General features: G+C 34.6%; 1 protein-coding gene and 1 long non-coding RNA gene across 6 annotated transcripts; one reads left to right on the top strand and one right to left on the bottom strand.

Annotated features, from left to right (window-relative positions):
* Positions 1-115: 115 nt before the first annotated feature.
* ACXD (Adenylyl cyclase X D) lies at positions 116-21209 on the top strand. 5 transcript variants are annotated; one of them, XM_011068477.2, is made up of 21 exons: positions 116-3447; positions 7294-7517; positions 11852-11986; positions 12338-12558; positions 13389-13545; positions 13671-13820; positions 14568-14692; positions 14763-15010; positions 15471-15828; positions 16172-16453; positions 16619-16795; positions 16875-17055; positions 17163-17246; positions 17411-17512; positions 17620-17763; positions 17925-18020; positions 18102-18225; positions 18363-18572; positions 18672-18852; positions 19005-19140; positions 19220-21209. In XM_011068477.2, exons 2-21 carry the CDS (start codon positions 7374-7376, stop codon positions 19385-19387), a joined length of 3423 nt encoding a protein of 1140 aa, XP_011066779.2. In that variant the 5' UTR covers positions 116-3447; positions 7294-7373; the 3' UTR covers positions 19388-21209. The 5 variants fall into 5 exon arrangements, 4 of the variants coding, with proteins under 4 accessions (XP_011066779.2, XP_087262466.1, XP_011066780.2 ...); XM_011068478.2 differs by lacking the exons at positions 116-3447; positions 7294-7517 and adding an exon at positions 8113-9921; XM_087406339.1 differs by lacking the exons at positions 116-3447; positions 7294-7517 and adding an exon at positions 8113-10896.
* On the bottom strand, positions 17658-17985 carry LOC147909798 (uncharacterized). The gene is made up of 2 exons (XR_015545129.1): positions 17881-17985; positions 17658-17806 (listed from the first exon to the last, which is right to left on the bottom strand). It is a non-coding gene; the product is annotated as an uncharacterized LOC147909798 (long non-coding RNA).
* Positions 21210-21554: the final 345 nt, after the last annotated feature.

Here is a 21554-nt window from a genome sequence, read left to right as displayed (position 1 = left end):
TTTAAACATATCTTAAAATAGCTTTCCTCTGTTTTCATTCTGTCGAAATATGAATCGCGGCTAAAAATAATCTGTTAAATCTTATTTGTTTACTATCAAGTAAAGCAAAAAAATAATATAACTGTTGATGATGTAACACGCGCAACATTCAAAATACTTATATAAATATTCCGTTATAAATCCAAAATTTATTTAAAATATGCATTTTTTTATTTTATATTTTTTCTATTTCTATAATTTGTTATAGAATTTATGTGACGTTTCCTTAAAAGATATCATTCGAATGATGTTTTTAGAATTGATATTATTTAAAGTATTGCGAAACTGCGAAAGAGTTAACACTTCTCGCTACTGATATGTCACCGTAATTTTGCGACAGTCGTTTAAGCAGGTACGATCGGTGAACGAGAGAGACGAGAAATAAAATTTCTATTAGGCACAGGAATTCTTGTGCGGCGATTCACTGATATCGGGCAAGCTGCTATCACTTTATCGAAAGACAGCAGAGATAAAGCTCCACGAGCCGCAATCGACATCTGAAAAATCCTCCGTCAAACGTAATCAGCTGCGGCTCCGAGCAACGTGTTCACGTGGAGTCGAACGACGACGACGGTTTGCGCTTTTTCGCAATTCATCGCGAGAACTTAGTTGTCGTAGCTTATATATTAAGCTGCTAATAAAAATAGTTGAATTGAGTTTACGCGCCTTCTCTCTTTCTTTCTCTTGTTTCGCACTGTGTGCACGGTATGCATTGTTTCCAGTAAATGTGATTGATCGGGTCACAATAGCGGTACGCGAGTCGTTCTTTTATGGAACGCGATAGAACGACGATAGTTGTGATATTCCTCGGATTTTTCGCGTCCGATAAGGCTATGGAATGCTAATATCGAAGACAAATGTGACAAATATGTTTAATTGGGTAAGCCTTGACCAAATCATTTACGAATAAATACACGACCAGGAGCGTGCAACGCTGATTCAAAAGTAATATTCTAAAAAAAGTGTTTTGTGTGTGTGTGTGTGTGTGTGTGTGTATTTTTTTACAAACATTCGAAATTAATTAAGCAAAACGTTATCAATTCATACATATCTCACTTTATATATACGTATTAATTTTTTTTAACGCCTTAAATTGGCGCCCTTAAACACTTTTAATTTGAAAAAATTTGAAACATTTTTTTCTTAAATTAAAGAAGAGGAAAATAATAATTTAATTTCTCGAAGTATTCACATGCAGTGAATATCAATACGCTTTACAAATTTTAAATTAAATTATCATTTTTTTAATTAAAAAGGAGAAAGAGATAATTTCTAATTTGAAGCACAATCGATTAATTAAATCATATTTTCATGCAAATTATTTCATTTGAGTTGTTGATTAATACAAAATCATATTGAATATTTAATATGCACATAGCTTACGAGATCTTTGCAGAAAATGAGAAGAATCCAATCAGATTTTATTTTAAACGATAGAAAATTTGCGGCAAATTTTTTTCAATGTTGAACACAAAGAACACCTTTATCGTATCTAAACCCAATTCGATGGTTTATTATTGTTACTGACATATATGTGTTGTGGGTGCGTGTGCAATATTCAGCGCGAAACTCATGATGACGCCATCAGACTCCTCCAGTTAACACCAGATAATCGAGGTTAGTATTGCTTCTTTTTTTACATGATAAATCGCACAACTGTGAAAATTGACATCAGGTGTGTAAAAACGTCGAGTCACGTTCAGCGACGATCTTGTGACGATTACTATCACTATGACAATTGTCTTAAACGCGGCACTATTTTTCGCACGAATTTCGCATCGTCTCAAAGATCTATCAATCTCTATTTTCTCTATTTGTGAGAAAAAAGTGACTAACTAATTCGTCCTAGTTCTGAAAGAATTTTTAGCAAGCATCTCTATTTTTATTTATATTTTTGAAAGTGATTAGCGAATTACTTTGAATGTCTACGTCGTTTAATTAATAGATATATGATGAATATTATTTGGCGCGCTCGAGTCTAGATTTTTTAGTAAAAGATCTTAATTTTCAGTTTGTAGAAATGTTATTTTATTTTTATATAACATTCACGTAATCCGAACTATAAAATTGTTTAACGTGATCCTTAAATAAAAGAAGTTATTCTAATGTTAATCTTCCTGCGAATCCAATAGTAAAACACGACATTCCAAGGTTGATGACATTTTTATTTATTTATATATCTTACTATATTTTTCTCTACTTTTTTTTTAAATACAAATAATACGATCTAAAATCTTAATATCAGGATTAAAATCAGAATTAAATAAAAGAAATTATTCTAATGCTAATCTTCCTGCGAATCCAATAATAAAACACGATATTCCAAGATTGGGATTGATGACATTTTTATTTATTTACATATCTTACTATATTTTTCTCTACTTTTTTTTTTGAATACAAATAATACGATCTAAAATTTTAATATCAGGATTAAAATCAGAATTAAATAAAAGAAATTATTCTAATGCTAATTTTCCTGCGAATCCAATAATAAAACACGATATTCCAAGATTGGGATAGATGACATTTTTATTTATTTACATATCTTACTATATTTTTCTCTACTTTTTTTTTAAATACAAATAATACGATCTAAAATCTTAATATCAGGATTAAAATCAGAATTAAATAAAAGAAATTATTCTAATGCTAATCTTCCTGCGAATCCAATAATAAAACACGATATTCCAAGATTGGGATAGATGACATTTTTATTTATTTACATATCTTACTATATTTTTCTCTATTTTTTTTTAAATACAAATAATACGATCTAAAATCTTAATATCAGAATTACGACTGATCGAGATAATTTTACGTTCCCGAGTGTGCGATAAATAATTGCTACAACATTATCGCGTCTCTGAATTACGAGATCGCCGGTGGATTTCCACGATTCGGTGTCCGGAATCGATCTTCCTCAATTGAGACGGCACGACGGAAGTCGTAAAAAGTGCCATTGAGAACCGAGACTATCGAGAGCCTTCGGAGTCCAGGGCTCTCGAAAGCGCAATATGCATGCGTGCGTGCATGCGTGCCGAAGCGCGGGGTAGACCTTGAGGACCTCCACCATGACTCGAATCGAAAAGAAGCCACGGGTACACGACCCATGTCGCGCTCGCTCGTCGCCGTCACACCTGCCGAGTCCGCTGTCGTGCGTCGCGAGTCGCGGTGATATCGGCGGTGGAAAGCGGTCTCGTACTCTCGTCTTTCATTCCTCGCGCGCACTTCCGAACGTAACGCGCGTTGAAAAGCGTCTACGTGAAAGAGTCTATCTGTGTGAAAAGAAAAATAAACAAAAAGAAAGAGAATAGTAATAATATAAGTCGTACATCCGTGCCACGGTTCACCGCGAAAGTTACCGATCGATTGACCTTTTATCCGAAAGTGAAGTGAACCTCCGATCAGGTGGGTATCGAAAGTAACGAAGCTTCAATCGCGTGACGAATAAAATTGACTTATACTCTTAACATTGATTTATGATGACATTAAGAATTCATTACCTGTCGTTTTAGAATAGGTATATGGAACATTTTGTCATCCACGAATTTAATTTTAACGAGCTTTTAGATAAATTTAATCCTTTGGTACCATTCTGGGTATGGCATGATCAAACTTTCTTTTTCTATAGTTTTTCTAATGCTTTTCTATTGCTTATGACTTTTTTGAATAAAGTACATACATTTACTTGGTACTGTTATGTTCCTTAATGACTGTGTGTTTTCAATGAAAAAATTCTTTACAATATATTCACTTTTATGAAAGTTACAAGCAATCAAATTATGGGGTTGGGTATGTCATATTTAAGTGTGTCGTTCATGTAGTGTGATACCAAAGGGTTAAAATTGATTTTTTTTCAATGAAAGTATCAAAAAGATATCGTCGTTTCTCATTACTTTTAAATCACCGTTTCATTTATTCGGCTATCTCGATTTATTTTCTTTCAATAATAAAATGCTTTGATTTATTTACTTCTTTCCTTAAATCATTTAATGTATTAATTAATTATTTACTTGATGTGACATTAGATGAAAAGCATTTTCAGTTTTATTGGTATCTCTGCAAAGAAATTGCGAGCAGTCATGTAAGTTTTAATACGCATTTGTTAGACTCTTTATCTACATGACTCATGTTCTCTATTCGAACAAGCTTATCCAGTCATTACTTTGATAAATTTCTCTTTTTGATGCTCTCTAGAAATAAATAAAAAAAAACACCTGCGAACGCGTAGCGATCAACAAATATAAACTCGAGATTCCTCTCAGTTGAATCATCCGTCATGATAATCGATTGATAATTAATATTCATTCGATTTATTCTATCGAGACGGCCCATTAAAGAGAGTCCATTAAGACGGCGTCCTTTCTCGTACAGACATTACTAATCGTTTAGATCACTCGATTTGGTCGCGGAGCTATGTGATCCGGAAGGGGCAGGATGCAATTAATAGTGTTCGGAAAGTTAATTTCGTAGCTTACGTCCGATCGCCAAAATCGTATACGCTGAACCAAATCTGATTACCCGCAATCAATTTCCATCCGGTTCTCCATTGTTATTGCTACTTATTGTTAGCGATCAATCTTCGCAATTACCATTCGCTAAAATTGCTATCTCTATGCTTTTCTCTGGCCTTCTCAAAATTCGAAGAGTGCCAACAGTTATGTCTGTTCATCATGTTATTATTGCAGCCGATCTTGATGATCACGGTAGATCGACTACACGTGGGTTTAAGCGATCGTAAGGTCTTCTCCATGAATTAACGTGCAATCGCATTGTTGAGGACACGATTTTTAATACGAGATGATAAACGATGCATTTAGCGTGAATAAGTGTCGGAGAAAGAAAGTCAAAGACAATGAAACATTCACGATGATCAGCATAAAATGTTCCAATCGCAGTGATATAACTGCATTGAAAATATTTTCTTCATTTCTTTGTAGATTTTACTTTCAGATCACGGTTTGTTGATTCACATTATTATAACGAAATCACGTAACTTGACTAATCTTTGATTCATGTACATATAATTAAACGGTAAGGATAAAGATGAAGAATAATTTGAAGGTTTGTCAGATATGATAATTTGAAATATACGTCAACTTAGAGCAAACTGAATAAAGTTCTTTAAATTTTAACTTTAATTAGTTTTATTATACTGATATTCTTAATTAGCTACTCTCTATCGTAAGCAATTTAGTTTGAAATTTTAATTTAATTTAATGTAATTTAATTTAATTTATTTTATTGCAATTTATTTTATTGCTCTATAAAAAGCCTCTGTTAACTATGTTAACAGAGTAACATATAATTTCTATATAATAGCTTTCCAAACAAATCGAATTAATTAATTCAGAAGCATAAAAGCCAAATGATGTTAGTGCAATGTATAATTTTTATATATATAAAACGATGATATAATAATAGATAAACATTTCGACCTTAAATTAGGTCATCCTCAGTATCCAAACAAATTATAAATTATAAATCTTACTTCGTACAATATTTATAAACGCCACATAAATTCATTTCATCCGCTTATACATTGTTCTTGTGGTCTCAGTCGTTTATCTATTATTATATCATCGTTTTATATATATATATATATATATATATATATATATATATATATATATATAAATTATATATTGCACCAACATCCTGTGTTTGGCTTTTATGTTCCTGAATTAATTAATTAGAATAACATATAGTATAATAGACTATAATAGCTTGTAAATAATTAGGCATCAGCATAACTGAAATCTTCATTAAATGTAAATATCATAGTTGGCTAAGAATTATTTTTAAAAAAGAAATAATTTTATACAAGAAGTTATTAATAATAATAAAAGACTAAGCCGTAATTTAATAAATATTCTATGTAGAAAAATCTGCAAACGTTTTATTTGACACATTTTAATAATTGATACCATCAGCAGAATAATTTTGCAAGAACCGAGTGGTATCAGTTGGCAAAAATATCCATCTAATTTTTCAATCAATTTCGGCTTATCTCGTTTATAAAAACGAGTAAAGGGGAGCCACAGAGGAGAAATTACTCAAAAATAGATACAGAAGAGCCGCTATCGAGTGTACTACCGTTCGATAATTCAATTGTGGTATAATTGCTGGAGAAAGAATGTAAGCAAAAATGTTACTGTTCAAAGAAAAAAATGCATTCAAATTTTATCCTACCAGACGTTCTTATTAATAGTTTTTAAGCTGATGACTATGTAGTCATCTGTGGATATTTTATATGATCGAATAAAGTATTGGATTCTAACATATAAAATCTCGTTCGTTTTTATGGAGTTTTTTTATGCACAGAAATGTAATTGTTCTCTGTTTCTTGTAAGATACTTTGAACGTGCATATTTTCCAAGATTGGAAAATGTGCCTTTCCAACAATCAATGACTACGTTTCCAGGACGGCATTTTGTAACGTCAAATATGAGTTTAAAAGTCCTCTTTTCAGGCGGGATAAATCCAATTTTCAAACGCAAGGAGAATCGATTAGCTGACCTTGAAAACGTTCAAAGACAAAAGGAACTTGATAGCTATTCTCGATATCGCTTGGATAAATCGTGCCTAACACAACTTGCCAATAAATGCGAAAGCTTTCGACAGAGTGACTCCTTATTTATTTATTTTGTTTAAAAAGAGACAATTGAAGCATGTGTGCATAAATATATTGGTATTCCTCGACGTGTAAAGTGAATCGTACGGTTCTCACTAACGAGAAATGCGAATTCTCTCTAAAATGTCAGCGGGAGGCGGATGTTTCTGACTACGTTATTATTGAGGCATTTGTATTGGTTGGTCTTCGTTGTGAGTTCTGTGTGTGAATTCTTCAGAAAGGTGTTTCCATCCAAAAATACATTTTATTTGCCTCACGAAGCATTTCCGACAATGAGACAACGTTTCTCGAGCTTTCCCGCAAGTCACTTTATCGCCCACGATCGATGCTATACTATATACTAGACAAAGTCCTTTCCTAAGCATAAAAAATCAGAAGCATGCATTATAGTTGATCGAAACGAGAGAGAGAGAGAGAGAGAGAGAGAGAGAGAGAGAGAGAATGAATGAATGAATGAATGGAGAGAGAAGGGGGGGGAAGGGGGGAGACAATGTAGGAAAGTCGCAGGGGGGTTTCGAGTGGCCCATTTCTCTTATCATGATAAAGCCTGGGCTTGGCTTAATCATCATGGAACTCAACGCTCGGGGTGATTCGCTTTTCAATTGCGATTCGTTCTCCAGTCGCGAATCCGTCATCGCGATGATGAGTACGACAAGCTCGCTGTTATCGCCGTTGTCGTCTTGCTGTGACTATCATCGACATGGATGATCCAAAATCGGCTAACGAAGTTAGAATGGATATGGAACTGGTAACCCGAGCATCGTTCAGTTCGCTGCAGAAGGAAGACGACGGCCGCATCATCTCTTCCGATAGCTTTGACGAGTGGACGTGGTCTGGTCTGCGGGTAAGTGAACGATCAATTCATACGTTAGAACCATCTGTCTTTATCGACGAATGTTTAAAAAGTCTCACTTTAATGAGAACTCTTGGTACCTCACTCTTAGTAGACTATACGGCGTCTTATCGTTCGATCCACGTTACCGAGAATTTCGATTAGCTATCTTTTATTTTGCTTTGTTATTATTAGATTTCTTTATTGATATAATTTATAAAATAAATATGCATTTTTATTTGTATTTTATAATTGTTTCAGATCATGTGACATTATTTTCTTATTATAATTTGGAAATTGTTTGCATAAAATAAAATAAATCTGAAAAATTATTAACACACTTGTTTTATCTATGTATTATTAATTAAATAATTACAATTTATAATTGAACGTACATATAAACATAGGCAATGCACTTTTTTGTATTAAAGATTTGTATTATTTTATTTTATATTTTTTTTCTTAGATTTTCAAACTCAAATTCTAGGTTGAAAATCTATGATAGTGAAGGTATTTTGTAAAGTTTAAGTTCCTGAACCTATCGAACTTTGCGGTGCGTTAAAAAATCTTGAATTAAATAAATAACTATTTTAATATTCTTGAAATCTTGAAATCCTTGACCAAGCATTTCTTTCAGTTCTTTCTATAAAAGAAACTTTCTAAAGTGCAAATATAATTTATAAACAGTTGAATATCTTGATTTTGAAATTAAAACTTCTGATTAAATATCGAAGTTATTGTTCGCTAAAGCACGTTAAAAAAAACTTAGCAATGAAGAATTTACATTGACAATGGAGCGTAATCGCAAGAGTATTGTATAGTCCAAGAGAATTTCGCCAACGATTCGGAATGTCCCAGTATTGATAACGCTTTGAAACGATGTTACCTGGAAAACAAGATTGTGGAAGAATTTTTAACGCGAGAGTCACTATCAGAAGGAAATGACTCGTCAAATGAGTGAGAAAGAACGAGTGACTTCTTTGAAGGTGCTGCTTATCGAGCAGCGATCAATTTATCTAAATGGCCGAAGGATGTTCACTGTAACGCTCGAAAGCTCTAGAAGAGCTATGTAAAGTTGAAAGAAACGTTATTGCTTCTTTTCCTACATTCTTTTCTTGGGTGATGTGGATTATTGTAAGTTAATTATTGCAATTAATTAAGCGATTCAAGAAGGAAATGTCATAAAAGTCAATGATAATAATTCTGGAGAAGATTTCATTCTTGAATAGAATTCAAACTTCTTGAAAGAAGTTTCTACGATAATTTCCTATTGAAAATAGTATCACTTTTATTGCACCGAATTATTTAAACCAAAGATCCAGCTTCGACCGTTGTGGGCTGTGTTTTCTATTGGTATTTGTGTATTCACATGAACAGTCCAACGAGATACTTATTGTTTCACGTTTTATTCTTCATTCGTTTTGAACACGTGAATTTTTTTCTAAACGCCGAACAGAATAACTTGCTTAATTAAAATCATTTTTACGATTCAAAGTTTGTTTTGATTTGATCGTTATACTAATAAATCAAAATATTCAGAGGATTAATGAGAATATCGATCAGATCTCAATTAATCCTCTCACTCGAATACGTTTGCTGTGATGAAATCGATAATCTCATCAAAGCAGTTTTTGTTCACGTTTGCTTATTCGAGGAATTTCGATAGCAAGATACCTCTATTTCAATATATCGGACAATTTTTTAGCAACGGTAAATTGCAACGCAATAAATACTGCAGAGACAACTTTCGGTGATATGAAACTACTAGTTCCAACATGAAATTGCACGATATTGCAAAAATGTTGCAAAAATGTGCAGTGTAATAGTTTAAATGTTTATGCAAAATTTATATGTTTTCCATCTAATACTTGTATCATTATCTAATAGTCATTTATGGATGCCATTTATCGTTACCGAATGACATTATTCGAATGACATTGAATTGAAAGGGTTGAAGGATGAAAAGAACAAAGAGGATGAATAATAGTGAGAGTGAAAGACAAAAAGGGAAGAGATGGAGAGGCGCAAAGGAGACCTGCTGCGCGAATTCGGGATTGAAGATCAATATTCAGCTAGACGAAAGAGAGAGAGAGAGAGAGAGGGAGAGGACGAGAGAGAGAGAGAGAGAGAGAGAGAGAGGGAGAGGGGGAGGGGGAGAGAGAGAGAGAGATTCACCAAGCTAAGCGGGAACGTGCGGATAAAACGCACGCGCGAGACGAAAGCACGAAAGCACGAAAGCACGTTTCCCCCGGCTGCTGCTGCTGCAAGTGGAGGTTCCTTCAAGCGCACCTTGGCTAACCGTTGCATTTTAGACGGACGCGACTTTTCAGCGGGTGTGGTCGTGCATCGCGTGGGGAAAAAAAAAATCGCACGTCTACTTCGCGGTGCAAATCTCGGATCTTTCGGCCGATCGCATGTGAGTATCGTCAAGTAAAAACAGATGTTTCGCCTTGTGGACTCTGCTTTTCGATACGATGTCGCGCGTTATCTGAATATCGTCAGCCGTTGGGGATGATAATATATTCTATTTGCAGTCGATGACCGCAATGATGAAATCTCGTCAAAATTGTCGGGGAAAAATCTTTTTTTAGAACGTATACACAGATGCTTTTAAATATCTAAATCCGTCGCGTACTTGTAATAATCTTGCTCACGTAATTTATCGCAAGATTTATCGTGAGAAATGAGAAATTCTTCAAAAATTCTTTGTCTCATAAATTGTCTCGGAAAAATATGCGGTTAACTCAATCTCTGCCTCTCTCGAAATTCGACATTGACATTTAATCCTAACTTCTTCGCTCTTAATTAGTGGTAGAAAAAATTGTGACTATTAGAAATTTCTTGAAACTAGAAAGTTGACCAGTGAGTGAGCTTTCAAATGAAACGTATTTTAATTGGTCGTTAAAGAAGATTGAATTAAGCTAGATGAAGGAAGGATCGAACGAACGCGTGAGGGAGCATATTTGGTACTCTCGCGGATACATCGATATAAGGATTAATCCTGGCCGTAATTCCGACATACCAGCAACTCGAAGGCGCGCAATTCCAGCGGGAGCTTGCGGTGCATTCCACGGTGCACACGTTGCATGCTGGAACAGCCGGGACTGCGCGACTGCGCCAGATGACAGCCGGATCAGCCGGATGCAGCTTTATCGTTTTACGAGCTTAGCTGTGTAATTTGCGCGCGCCACGCGCCATACGCACGCGATCAGCAGATCGCTATGTGATCGTCGCGCGAACGGACGTACTACTGGCGGAAGTGCAGCCCCGGTCTGCGAGGATGAGTTCGTAAGGACTGGATTTCTGTCGCAATCTCCTTGAGACGACTTGTGATACCTGTTGGCCTGTGATGGAGATTAGCAGAGTACGGAGTAAACGAAAGTGATTAAAAGTGTGCATTTACTGAACCTAATCTCAGCTAATTTATTCTTGGATCGTTAAAATCACCTTTTTTTCATTTTTATATAAATAACGAACTGAGAATTATCAATCTTACGCATTTATTATGTTGAGTAACAGAAATGAAAGGAGTTGAAGTAAAGGAGTATCCTAGCTCCAGTTGAGTGATCGAGCGTGTGTTTTGTCCGAAAATTTATGGACATTTCTCAAAGAATGATACAGTGATAATAATGCGACGATGATACTTCTGATAAGTTACACCTCTATACCGATCGAAACGATGTTTCGATGTGAGAGGAAATTCCTGCTTCTATGAAAGGATATCCTGCTCTGATATATACAATTATTAACTAAAACGTAATCCTGACATAATCGATGGACCACACTAAGATGTAAAATGAATAGTAAAGAACTTTGCCCTTAACAGAATGAAAAATAATTTTTGTGCTCTAGTTTCTTCTCGCTGAGATGAATTACGATGTTGAGCTGTGTGTATTTTTCACAATGGCGATATTCATCATCCTTAATCTATATTGACTGATACTTTCTCTGGAACGATAACAGTGCATACTCCAGATAATCTATAATACTACTTCCGAAACGAAACAAAAATATATTTGAATTGTAATTGCAGGATCTTATGCTATATTACTTTCGCATCTAATTTATTGTTATATATATTTGTAAAACCAATATTTAAAAAGCATAATTGATAAACAATTATTTAAAATTAAGAATTAAATAATCACGACGAATAAAATGTTTAGATTAAACTCGATTAAATTTCCTTAGAAATAAGATCCTGACATTTTTTTAATCTTCTTTTTGAATCGCTAAATATTTGTAACAATTGATAATTTAATCGTTTTATCGCAATAAGTTCCTTTGCGTATTTCTATAGCATTGCTGATTCAACGAATTGATTATAACGATCATTTCATTTTCAGAAACAATTCAGGTACAAAAACTTAGAAAAGCTGTATACAATCTATCACAGAAGAATACAATATGGTTATCTCTCGATATTCATCTTACTACAATTGCTACTTGGATTTGCGTATTGCTTGTCTCTGATCATAACGGTAAGCTCATTTTTATTAAAAATACAGCAGAAAGAGAGAAAAAAGCGTTTTCATTTTATTTAAAAATTTTTAACTACATACGTTTAATAATAACTTTATATAATCTTCGATGGACTTATATGTTTTTTTTTAAATTAAATTTTCACTTAAAACGTAATACAAAAAATTATTTACTTACCGTTTAATCTTGGAAACTTAAGTACTTAGAGATTAAAAATCATTTAGTTCCTACTGCAGTAATTCCTTAATTAATTCCTTAAGTAATTCCTTAATTATTTAGAGATAATGCAAGTTTGAAAAATTTGTAAGTAACGTTGAGGAACATAAGCTAGAGTTTTCTTTTTGATTTAGGTCGGCATGAAGGAATGCTTGTTGGAAATCGTAGTCTATTGCATCGTGGGCGCTCTGATGTGTCCTATGATCGCCTTATCATTCCGATCGAGGCACATCGCCAAAAACACCTATTTGCCGATCATGTTGTCTTGGATGATCATTGTGCTTTTGGTCGTTTGTGATCTGACCATACCTTTATTTTACGTTTTCACTTACGCCGAGGATATTCCACCGATAAGGTATCGATAATTTGACCTGTGACAGGGATAATCATGCGAGATTGCATCTGATTATTCACTATTTTAGTATCAGCCGTGGTGATACACTTCCTTGCGCCGTTTATTTAGTGGTTTATCGAAATTATTCCGCGATAACTGCATGACACAAATCGCGTAAATATTTATTACTGATAAAGGCGCGTGCTTTTGTCCTCGCACGCGCAACACAAAAATAGCAACTGTTAGAACAGCAACTGATATTATAACTTATTGATATTGTGATCTCTATCTGATGTATATACGCAAAACAATAATAATTTAAGAACAGGCACAAACGGAATGCTGCTTAAGATTACGCGATGTATTCTTTAGGCGATTATGACATATCTTAGAAGATTAGGAAACTGAAAAGTCACAATTGTATAACAATTAATTTATAAGAATTAAATTTTATATATAATTATAGATATTTTCAATTGTTACGTTGCATTTCGAATATAAAGAGAATATCTTTGAGAAACGAAATTTCGAAAAAATTGATCTAATAATTTGGTTTTAAGTTAATAATGTAAAAGGCCTTCCTAACAGAATAATCAGTCGACATACGATAGAATCGAAAATATCCTTGATGCGCGTATACGGGTGCATACATTTTACGTTCTCCATTCGTTTAACGTGCGTGCCCCGGTTGCATTTTTTTTCCTCGTTAAACCTGAGATCCGTTATACGCAGTAAATTTAGACGATTACGTTCGTATACCTTTTCAATGTTCGCCAATAAGCATGCATCCGCGAATTCCGTGCGTCACGTGCGTACACGCGCTTTCTCCAGCAGTATTTCTTTCTTTTCAGACCGGCATACGCGACGCACTCGCTTCTCGCATGCTACGTGTTCCTGCCGATCACAAAGAATTCGCACGCTCTCGTGCTCGGCCTTACGGCCAGCATGTGTTACTTGGCGACCCTGTCAATAATCACCTACAACAACACGTCCGATTACATTACCAAGGTAAACCCTACACCGACGATACGCGACGTAATCGCGCTAACGCAAAACCGCAGTGCGATTGCTCGAGTAAACCAGCAGCTAAGAATGGAATGCTTTTCTTTCTTTTGTTCACTCCCCAATCGCAGATCATCAGCGATGCGATATACTTCATGTGCGTGAACGCTCTGGGACTCTACTTCAGGTTCATGAACGAGGTCGTCATCAGACGCTCCTTCCTGGACCGCCGGAAATGCGTCGAGTCCACGCTCAGGCTCAATTACGAGAAGGATCAAGAAGTAGGTTTAAACGGGCGTAATTGAATTATTGCGATACATCTCGTCACATTTGTCAGATTAAAAATGAGATATTAGACAATTTCGAGATAATTTTCATTAACGTAAAGCGTGTATTAAATCTTTATTTCACTGTCTTTTTCTTTTGTCTTTCTTCCTGTTCTATTCGAGTAATTCTCCTTTGACAAATGTGTAGAATTCCGTACGAAGAATGTAAAAACAAATTCACGATGCTGAGCACGTAAACATGCGACCGTGATAAACACAATTGAGTTCCTGTTGTCCTTTACACTTCATTCTAGGCCTAGATCGACTATCCATCATCTTACTAGGTATATTTCTACCTCCGCGAAGAATATAAACGCAAAATAGAAAACTGCAAAAAGATATTATAAAAGTGATCATAGATCTGATCTAATGATAGAGTCCAAAAATCGGAATTTGTGAACATTATAAAAATTTAAACTAAATATAAAATTATAGAAATTTAACCATCAGTAAAATGTGAAATTTTCACGCCTCGTTTGCAACCTGGGTCTTCGAACTTCAGTACAGATTTTTTTATTGTTCTGCATTGTATAAAAATCTATAAAAATTCTTACATACTTGTGAAAGCTTTAATGAATTTTTACTATCATAGAAGCTGGATTGTATTTTTTACAAACTGAAATTTATCTACCAGAGTTTACAATAAAAAAATCGAGTGATTGATCGAACATATCTGAAATTGGAAATAATCAATAATTGTAGGAGCAATTGACACGGAGTATATTACCACAACACATAGTGGCGAAAATAAAAAAGGACTTTCGGGATATTTTCAAATTCATAGAAGAGCACAAAAAGAGTCCTCCGCCAAAAGGCAGACCATACAGGTACGAAGTCTTCAGCAAATACTATGTTCTCTTTCGATTCGATTATTATACTCCAATTATTCTCTTTCAGCGATTTATGCGTGGAGACGCACGATAACGTGAGTATCCTGTACGCGGACGTAGTGAATTTCTCCGGGTTGACTGTAACGCTGCCGATACGAAAACTCGTGGAGACATTGAACGATCTATTCGGCAGTTTCGACGAAGCATCCGAAAGGCACAATGTACTGAGAATCAAATTTTTGGGCGACTGTTACTACTGCGTGAGCGGCGTGCCCACGCCGAACTCTCAGCATGCCAAGAGCTGCGTCGATCTCGGTAAAATGGCAGAGTGTCTATTTATCCATTGCAATCATTCAACAGAATGTAATTCAATTAGTAAAGGTCGAGCGAATATTTAGAAAATGTTATTTTATACATTTTACATTTGTAAAATAATGTTGTTTCCAAATTCGATAATAGACAAAGTTGTAATTCGTGGATCTAATTTTATTATGAAAATCTAGGTTGATGCACAACGTTATTTTAATATACTCATTAATTCAGAGATATCTGCACAGATATTCATTTATTAGAAGTTTAAAAATCTTTATTTATTAGAAGATTAAAAATCTTAAAAATCTTCGTGGCTTTTTTCTATTTGATTATATTAGTCTAATATTTTATGATTGATGTTCAATTATAAGAAAATATTTCTGAATGTTTTCTCCCTGTATGATTAAATATTGCTTCATAAAATGATACACACACATATATATATATATATATATATATATAGGCCTCGATATGATAAAAATAATCAACGAAGTGAGGACACGAGTTTATCGCGAGAGCGGGGTGGACGTGAATATGAGAATTGGCGTGCATTCAGGCAACATAATATCCGGAATCCTGGGTACGAACAAATGGCAATACGATGTTTGGTCGCGCGATGTGGTGATAGCGAACAAAATGGAACAGACTGGGAAACCTGGAAAGGTTCACGTTACTCAGCAAACGCTGGATCTCGTGAACGCGAGCGACTATAACTACATCCCGGTCGAAAGGTTGGATGACGAGGTCCTTCGAAAATATGAAATCCGTAGCTACCTCATCACGCCGTCTTTGCCAGAAACATCGATACTATCACCGACGCGGTGCGTGTTTCCCAGTGGCGTGGGAAAATCACAAATTTATTTTTAATATCATTTTTAAAAATTCTAGAAAAGATGTAAATTTTCTCGATACTTCTGAAAAGTGTTGCAATTTGTATAAAAAAATTTGAAATTCTAAAAAATTATACTTAAAAAATCTGAGAAAAATTTTCAACGTAATAATTCCTACAATTTGTGTTACATTTTCTCTATGGCTTTTACATACGGAAACACTCAATATCACGAACGAATACTCCTGCGCCACTGATTTTTCATACTATGCTCTTGAGCGAATTCCCATTCGAGTGTTTCGCATCGTTGACAGACGAACTTTGTTGCAGAACAGCGAGAACAGTTTGAACACCATTAGTCCGGATACGCCGACATTGTCATATTCTGTGTCTAACAAGCACTACGTCAAGTTCAACAATGGACGTACCAACACCATCATCAGCACCAATTCCAGAACAAGATTGATGGTAAACAATCAGGCGGACGTTTTTGCGAGCACTTACAGACGGAGAACGCACTTCATGGATTCTTGTCTACGAGATTATCATCTGATGTTGAAAGCAGCGGACGCCGAGATGGAGAACGCAATTAACCAGATGCCTCTTAGTAAATGGGAGTAAGGATTTAAAATTTTTATATCTGGTCTGTCTGAAAATCCAATCGTTGAGTTCTCAGAAACTTGTTTAATTTTTAAAATTTTGAGCAAAGTATTACATTTCAATAGAAAGATATTCGAAAGAGTGAGAGTGAAGATCATAAAATTAAATTACGTTTTTTCTAGACAATGGAGCAACTGGAAACACATTAATCCACTCTTCCTGACATTTCGACAATGGAGTTGGGAGATTCCATTCCTGCGTGAACCAGATCCTGTTTTCAAGTTTTACATCGGTTGCTCTGCTTTCGTGCTCATCTTCATGGGATTTATGTATCTTGTGCCCACGTTTATGCTGCCTCAGTACGTATATCAAAAGTAACTTGTCCAGTAATCATAGATTGTCGATTTAATAATTTAACGAAAATCGATAAATTTTTAGATGGCATCTGCGCACACTTGTCGGTTATTTTTCGGTATTGATGTTCCTGTTCGCTTTAATGCCCCTCACATGGATGCACTTTGTATGGAATCGCTGTAAGGACCCGCATGATGAGCACGAAGGACACGTTCCGCATCCACGAAACAAATTGCTCTATTTTTTTTATCAAACAAGTGTAAAGGTAGATAGTTAACGTTGTTATAGTACTTAATGCTTATTTATACGTATTCAATTATATCAGCTTTCTGTTGATTTTCTTTATAATTTTTCGTGTTATAATTTTCGTAGGTTGTATGGAGTGCCCTTCTGAGGACTATCTTGTACCTGGTGATTACGATAATGCTAGCAGCATGCGCCATGCTTGATATGATTGTAAGATTTCTCTTTAAAAAAATTAAGAGTTTTCTTAATAAATTAATTCTTTCCTTTTCTGTCTATTATTTCATATACATTTACAAAATCAACTTTGGAAGTTATCTATTAGCTGTAAATCGAATTTCTTTCTTTTGCAATTAAAGAGTTAAAACTCTTTTTAGTTTGAATGTAAAAACCACCATGAAGACAACTTATTGGACGCTAATGTAACGTCTAGCGTGTCGGAGGTCTCCTCCAAGTTTGACTGCATAGCTACACCTTGGGTAAGATTATTTAGTAGGTACACGGTGTCTTCATTCACGTGAAATTTTCCATCTTGACAATCCCTTTTTCAATGTTCCCGCACGTCACTGATTTTTTTTTTTTTCAGCAAATGACAGAAACCTGCTCGTTGGCGATTCTCACGAGTTTTCTTTTTCTAAGAGTTCACTATATCTTGAAATTCGTGATAAGCATCTGCGTGGTAGCCTTTTACGCGTGGAACGTTTGGGTGCATCGATCTAATATATTTCAGGTGTTACATACATATTTCTCTAAAGAGAAAATGTTTCTTTCTCCTGTTACAAAAATTTCTCTTGTTAAAATCGATAAAAAAATCCATATTGCCTCCAAATATCTGACATACACTTACAAAATTGTTTGTTAATAATAAATGACAGATAGTATGCCTTTTAGTTGAGCGACACATGGAATCCTAACATGGAGCCGAGACTGGCGCATATATTATCCGTTTTATTTCTCACGTTCTCTTTGCATCTCATCGATCGTCAGGTAAGTCCTGAAATATCGCATTCACGCGAAATCTTTTTGATATTGTTCATCAACAAGTTAATTTTACGAACATTTATTTAGGCAGAATATTTAAGTAGGCTGGATTATCAGTGGAAACGTCAATTAACGAAGGAACAGGACGAAGCGTTTCATACGAGGAATGCCAATAAACTTCTACTTCGTAATATCTTACCAGAACATGTCGGTGCGTTGGTCTCTGCAAATATTTTACGAGTCCTTATGAGAATTCTCCGATCGATACATTGATTTAAAAAACACTTAGTAAACGAGATGATTACATTATTGTCCAAGACGGATTGCGTGACTGGTTTGTATTTTTAGCGGAGTTTTATTTGAACATGAACCGAACTGAGGAAAACGAGCCTTATCACGAGGCTCACAACAATGTTGCCGTGATGTTTGCCTCTCTGACAGAACTGTCGATTGTCGAAAGTAACATTCTTAGCGACCTGAACGAAATTATTTGTGAATTCGACAAGTTACTCTTTGAACCTAGCTTCATGTGTCGCATAGAGAAAATAAAGGTCGCGGGTGAGAGTCTCATGGATATTTATAATGAATAAATTAATACTGACACAAGCTGAAATCTAAATAATAATTTGACTTTGTTTTTCGTTTGTTTTTATTTAGGAACAACATACATGGCAGCTTGCGGATTGGACGCGTACCGACGCGGTTCAATGCACAGCACCGAGAGTGACGAGAATTGCAACGACAATGTGGTCAAGGTGATGGCGCAATTCGCCGTACACATGATGTCCGTGCTCGATAAGATGAACGCAAGGTCGTTCACTACATCGAAACCTCACAAGTAAGTGATTTCAAGTAAAAGTCGGTAGGCAAAATTATAAGAAGCTTCGACGAAACGTTTGAGATAAAGTTTGAGAATGTTATAAATAACTTAAACGGACAAATGCTGCTCCAAGATTAATATAAAAAACAAAATCCGATTTTTCTTTTTAGATTAAGAATCGGTATTTCTCACGGAGAGGTGACGGCCGGCGTCGTGGGGGCTCAAAAGCCGTTGTATGATATTTGGGGCGATGCCGTAAATATGGCGTCTAGGATGGATACTACTGGACTACCAGGAAAAATACAAGTAAATTTAACATTATATTTAATATTAATGAATTTTTGCAATAAAATGATTTTATTTATATTTCCGTTCGCGGAAATAGGTGACAGCGGATACGGCTGCCGTCTTGGAGCAACAAGGTGTCAAATGTCATTTACGTGGCGAAACGTACGTCAAGCCGAAAGGAGAGGTCACGACGTACTTTGTAGGTATCGACGAAAAGGGAATATTGGAAAGAGTAGATGCGAGGGAAGAGAGTACCAGTTTGTGACAAACGATGAATAACAACTTGAACTAACTTTAGCGATTGAGCTCTCCCGATTGATAAATCGTCTAAAGCGTGCAGGGTGTAGTTGAACGGTCGCTTTTAAGCAAAAATGATAAGAAACTATGATTGAAGATTAAAAATATAAGAAGAATTTTTCATTCTTTGAAATGCACTTCTATCCATATCTGATCAAGTTTGATATATGAAGTATTATTGTGTTCAGGAAGACATATTTCTATAAAACTTGTGGCTAATGTCCAGTAATAATTATTAAAAAAGACTCATTTGTGATTTATAATATCATAAATATATTAATATTTGTAGTGTAAATAAAGATAGTCAATACAATAAAGATATTGTAGGAATGTAGAAGCGACGTTATCTACACCCTGTCATGTTTGAGTGAGTACGAGAAAGCGGAGAAACCAAAGAAAGTGAGAGAGACCAAAGATTGCGGGGCACGAGATGACATGAAATGATAGTAAAATAACATAAGGAGATATATCTCGAATGATTTAGGTTGTACGCGAAAACGCGCGATAATAGCGTTGTTATTCTCGCGGATCGATTGTTATCGCCGAGTAACACTTCTAATCAAAATGAAAGAGACTATATATATTCCGTGTACGCGCAATTAAAACTACGACAAAGTTTTTGTTAGAGTATCATGTCCGAAAGATATATACAGAGAAAGATATCCGCATCGAGCTACGTGATGTATTGTAATTAATTGCTATTATTGGATCAGCTCGATTTCCATGTAGCACGCGATTCTAGGATATTCCGATTTGCTCAGAATGTTGAGAAGAATATTTTAAGACATCCAATGTCACACTAACAACTTTAAGGACGTAGCTAACTAAGAACAATATTTCTGACACTTATATCTCCGTATAGAAATCCAAAGATATACAATATTAAAATGTAAAGTATAAAATGACGCGAAGAGAGTTTATCCCAATATAAAATACTATAAATACCTTTAAGAAATATTCTAAAAATCATCCGCGTGTATCCTAAGGATATCTCATATGTGCAGTCGTTAATTTAACGGCTAAGTAATTAAACAATAATGTTAATCTTATCGCAAGTACCTACATATTAAATTATAAATCAAATTCGAACGTCCGAAGATTCTTAAGGATATGTCCGCTGGATATTCTTGGGACTATATTTTGCTATATGTCGAAAGAGTGATATTGGAAAATCGTGCTCGTTGAATTGATCTGTTTGGTTAAAAATAGAATGATAATCGAAAAACAAGATTCCCAAATAGCAAAGCAGTGCTCGCAAAGCGCTAAAAAATGATTATATCTTCTTTTTCAGCGCTTTGTTAAAGCTTTGTAGGCGTTGTGTGCTACTTGAGTTTAATATCTGTTTCTTTAATATATATTTACCAGCCAAATAAACGACAACGTGTTGCGATAAAATATTGTGAGATGAAAAAAGTATTTCTTTTTTACTTCGCAATTAAAAAGGAAGCGAAAGAAATTGCGACGAGCTTGAAATCAATTCAAGAATACTAGTTGTCAATTCATGAGCGCGCATCACAAAACTAATAACGCACGTCTATTTTTTCCTTGCGTTTGCGTATTTTCCTGAGTGTTGCGACTCATTACTTTACGATTGCGATTGCGTGTCGTAAGATATAAAGATTATGAGGAGGAAATGTGTTACGACATATTTATTTTTATATCAAATGCAGTAACGACGGATCGTTTAATTGTTTATTTGTAAATATCTTTTGTATATATTTTTTAAATATTAGAAATAATTCACTAATGTGACTGTCCAACGATTTGAATAAAATATTTATTACCATGTATTTGTATTTTCACTTAACTTTGATTCATATATGCACGATCCACTTATCCTACTAGTCTTTTAAAAATGTATTGTTTGATATAATATACGGGACATTTAATAAAATAAAGTTTATTTAAAATTAAATAATTAAATTTGGAATAACATCTTATTATTTATTTGTATAATTCATCAAATATATTGATATATTAATTACATTTCTTAATCATTAATAGCTTTAAAATTTTGAGAAACAAAGAAATAATTCCAAACAAAGTTTAAATAATTTCTATCGTTACAGTCTCTTTGACAATGTTTTTTGCACGTTAAAAATATTAATATTAATATAAAATAGAATTTAAAGAAT

This window comes from Acromyrmex echinatior, chromosome 5, assembly GCF_024713525.1.
Source record: "Acromyrmex echinatior isolate Ae372 chromosome 5, ASM2471352v2, whole genome shotgun sequence".
Lineage (NCBI taxonomy): Eukaryota > Metazoa > Arthropoda > Insecta > Hymenoptera > Formicidae > Acromyrmex > Acromyrmex echinatior.
This window is presented reverse-complemented; position numbering and strand designations above follow the sequence as displayed.

Bases quoted from the DNA above. Each gene is read 5' to 3' on its own strand.
- ACXD (XM_011068478.2), top strand. From the start codon at position 9,520: ATGGAGAGGCGCAAAGGAGACCTGCTGCGCGAATTCGGGATTGAAGAT. The intron at 16,454-16,618 runs GTAAGGATTTAA...CGTTTTTTCTAG, and splicing joins ATGCCTCTTAGTAAATGGGA to ACAATGGAGCAACTGGAAAC. The intron at 18,021-18,101 runs GTAAGTCCTGAA...ACATTTATTTAG, and splicing joins TGCATCTCATCGATCGTCAG to GCAGAATATTTAAGTAGGCT.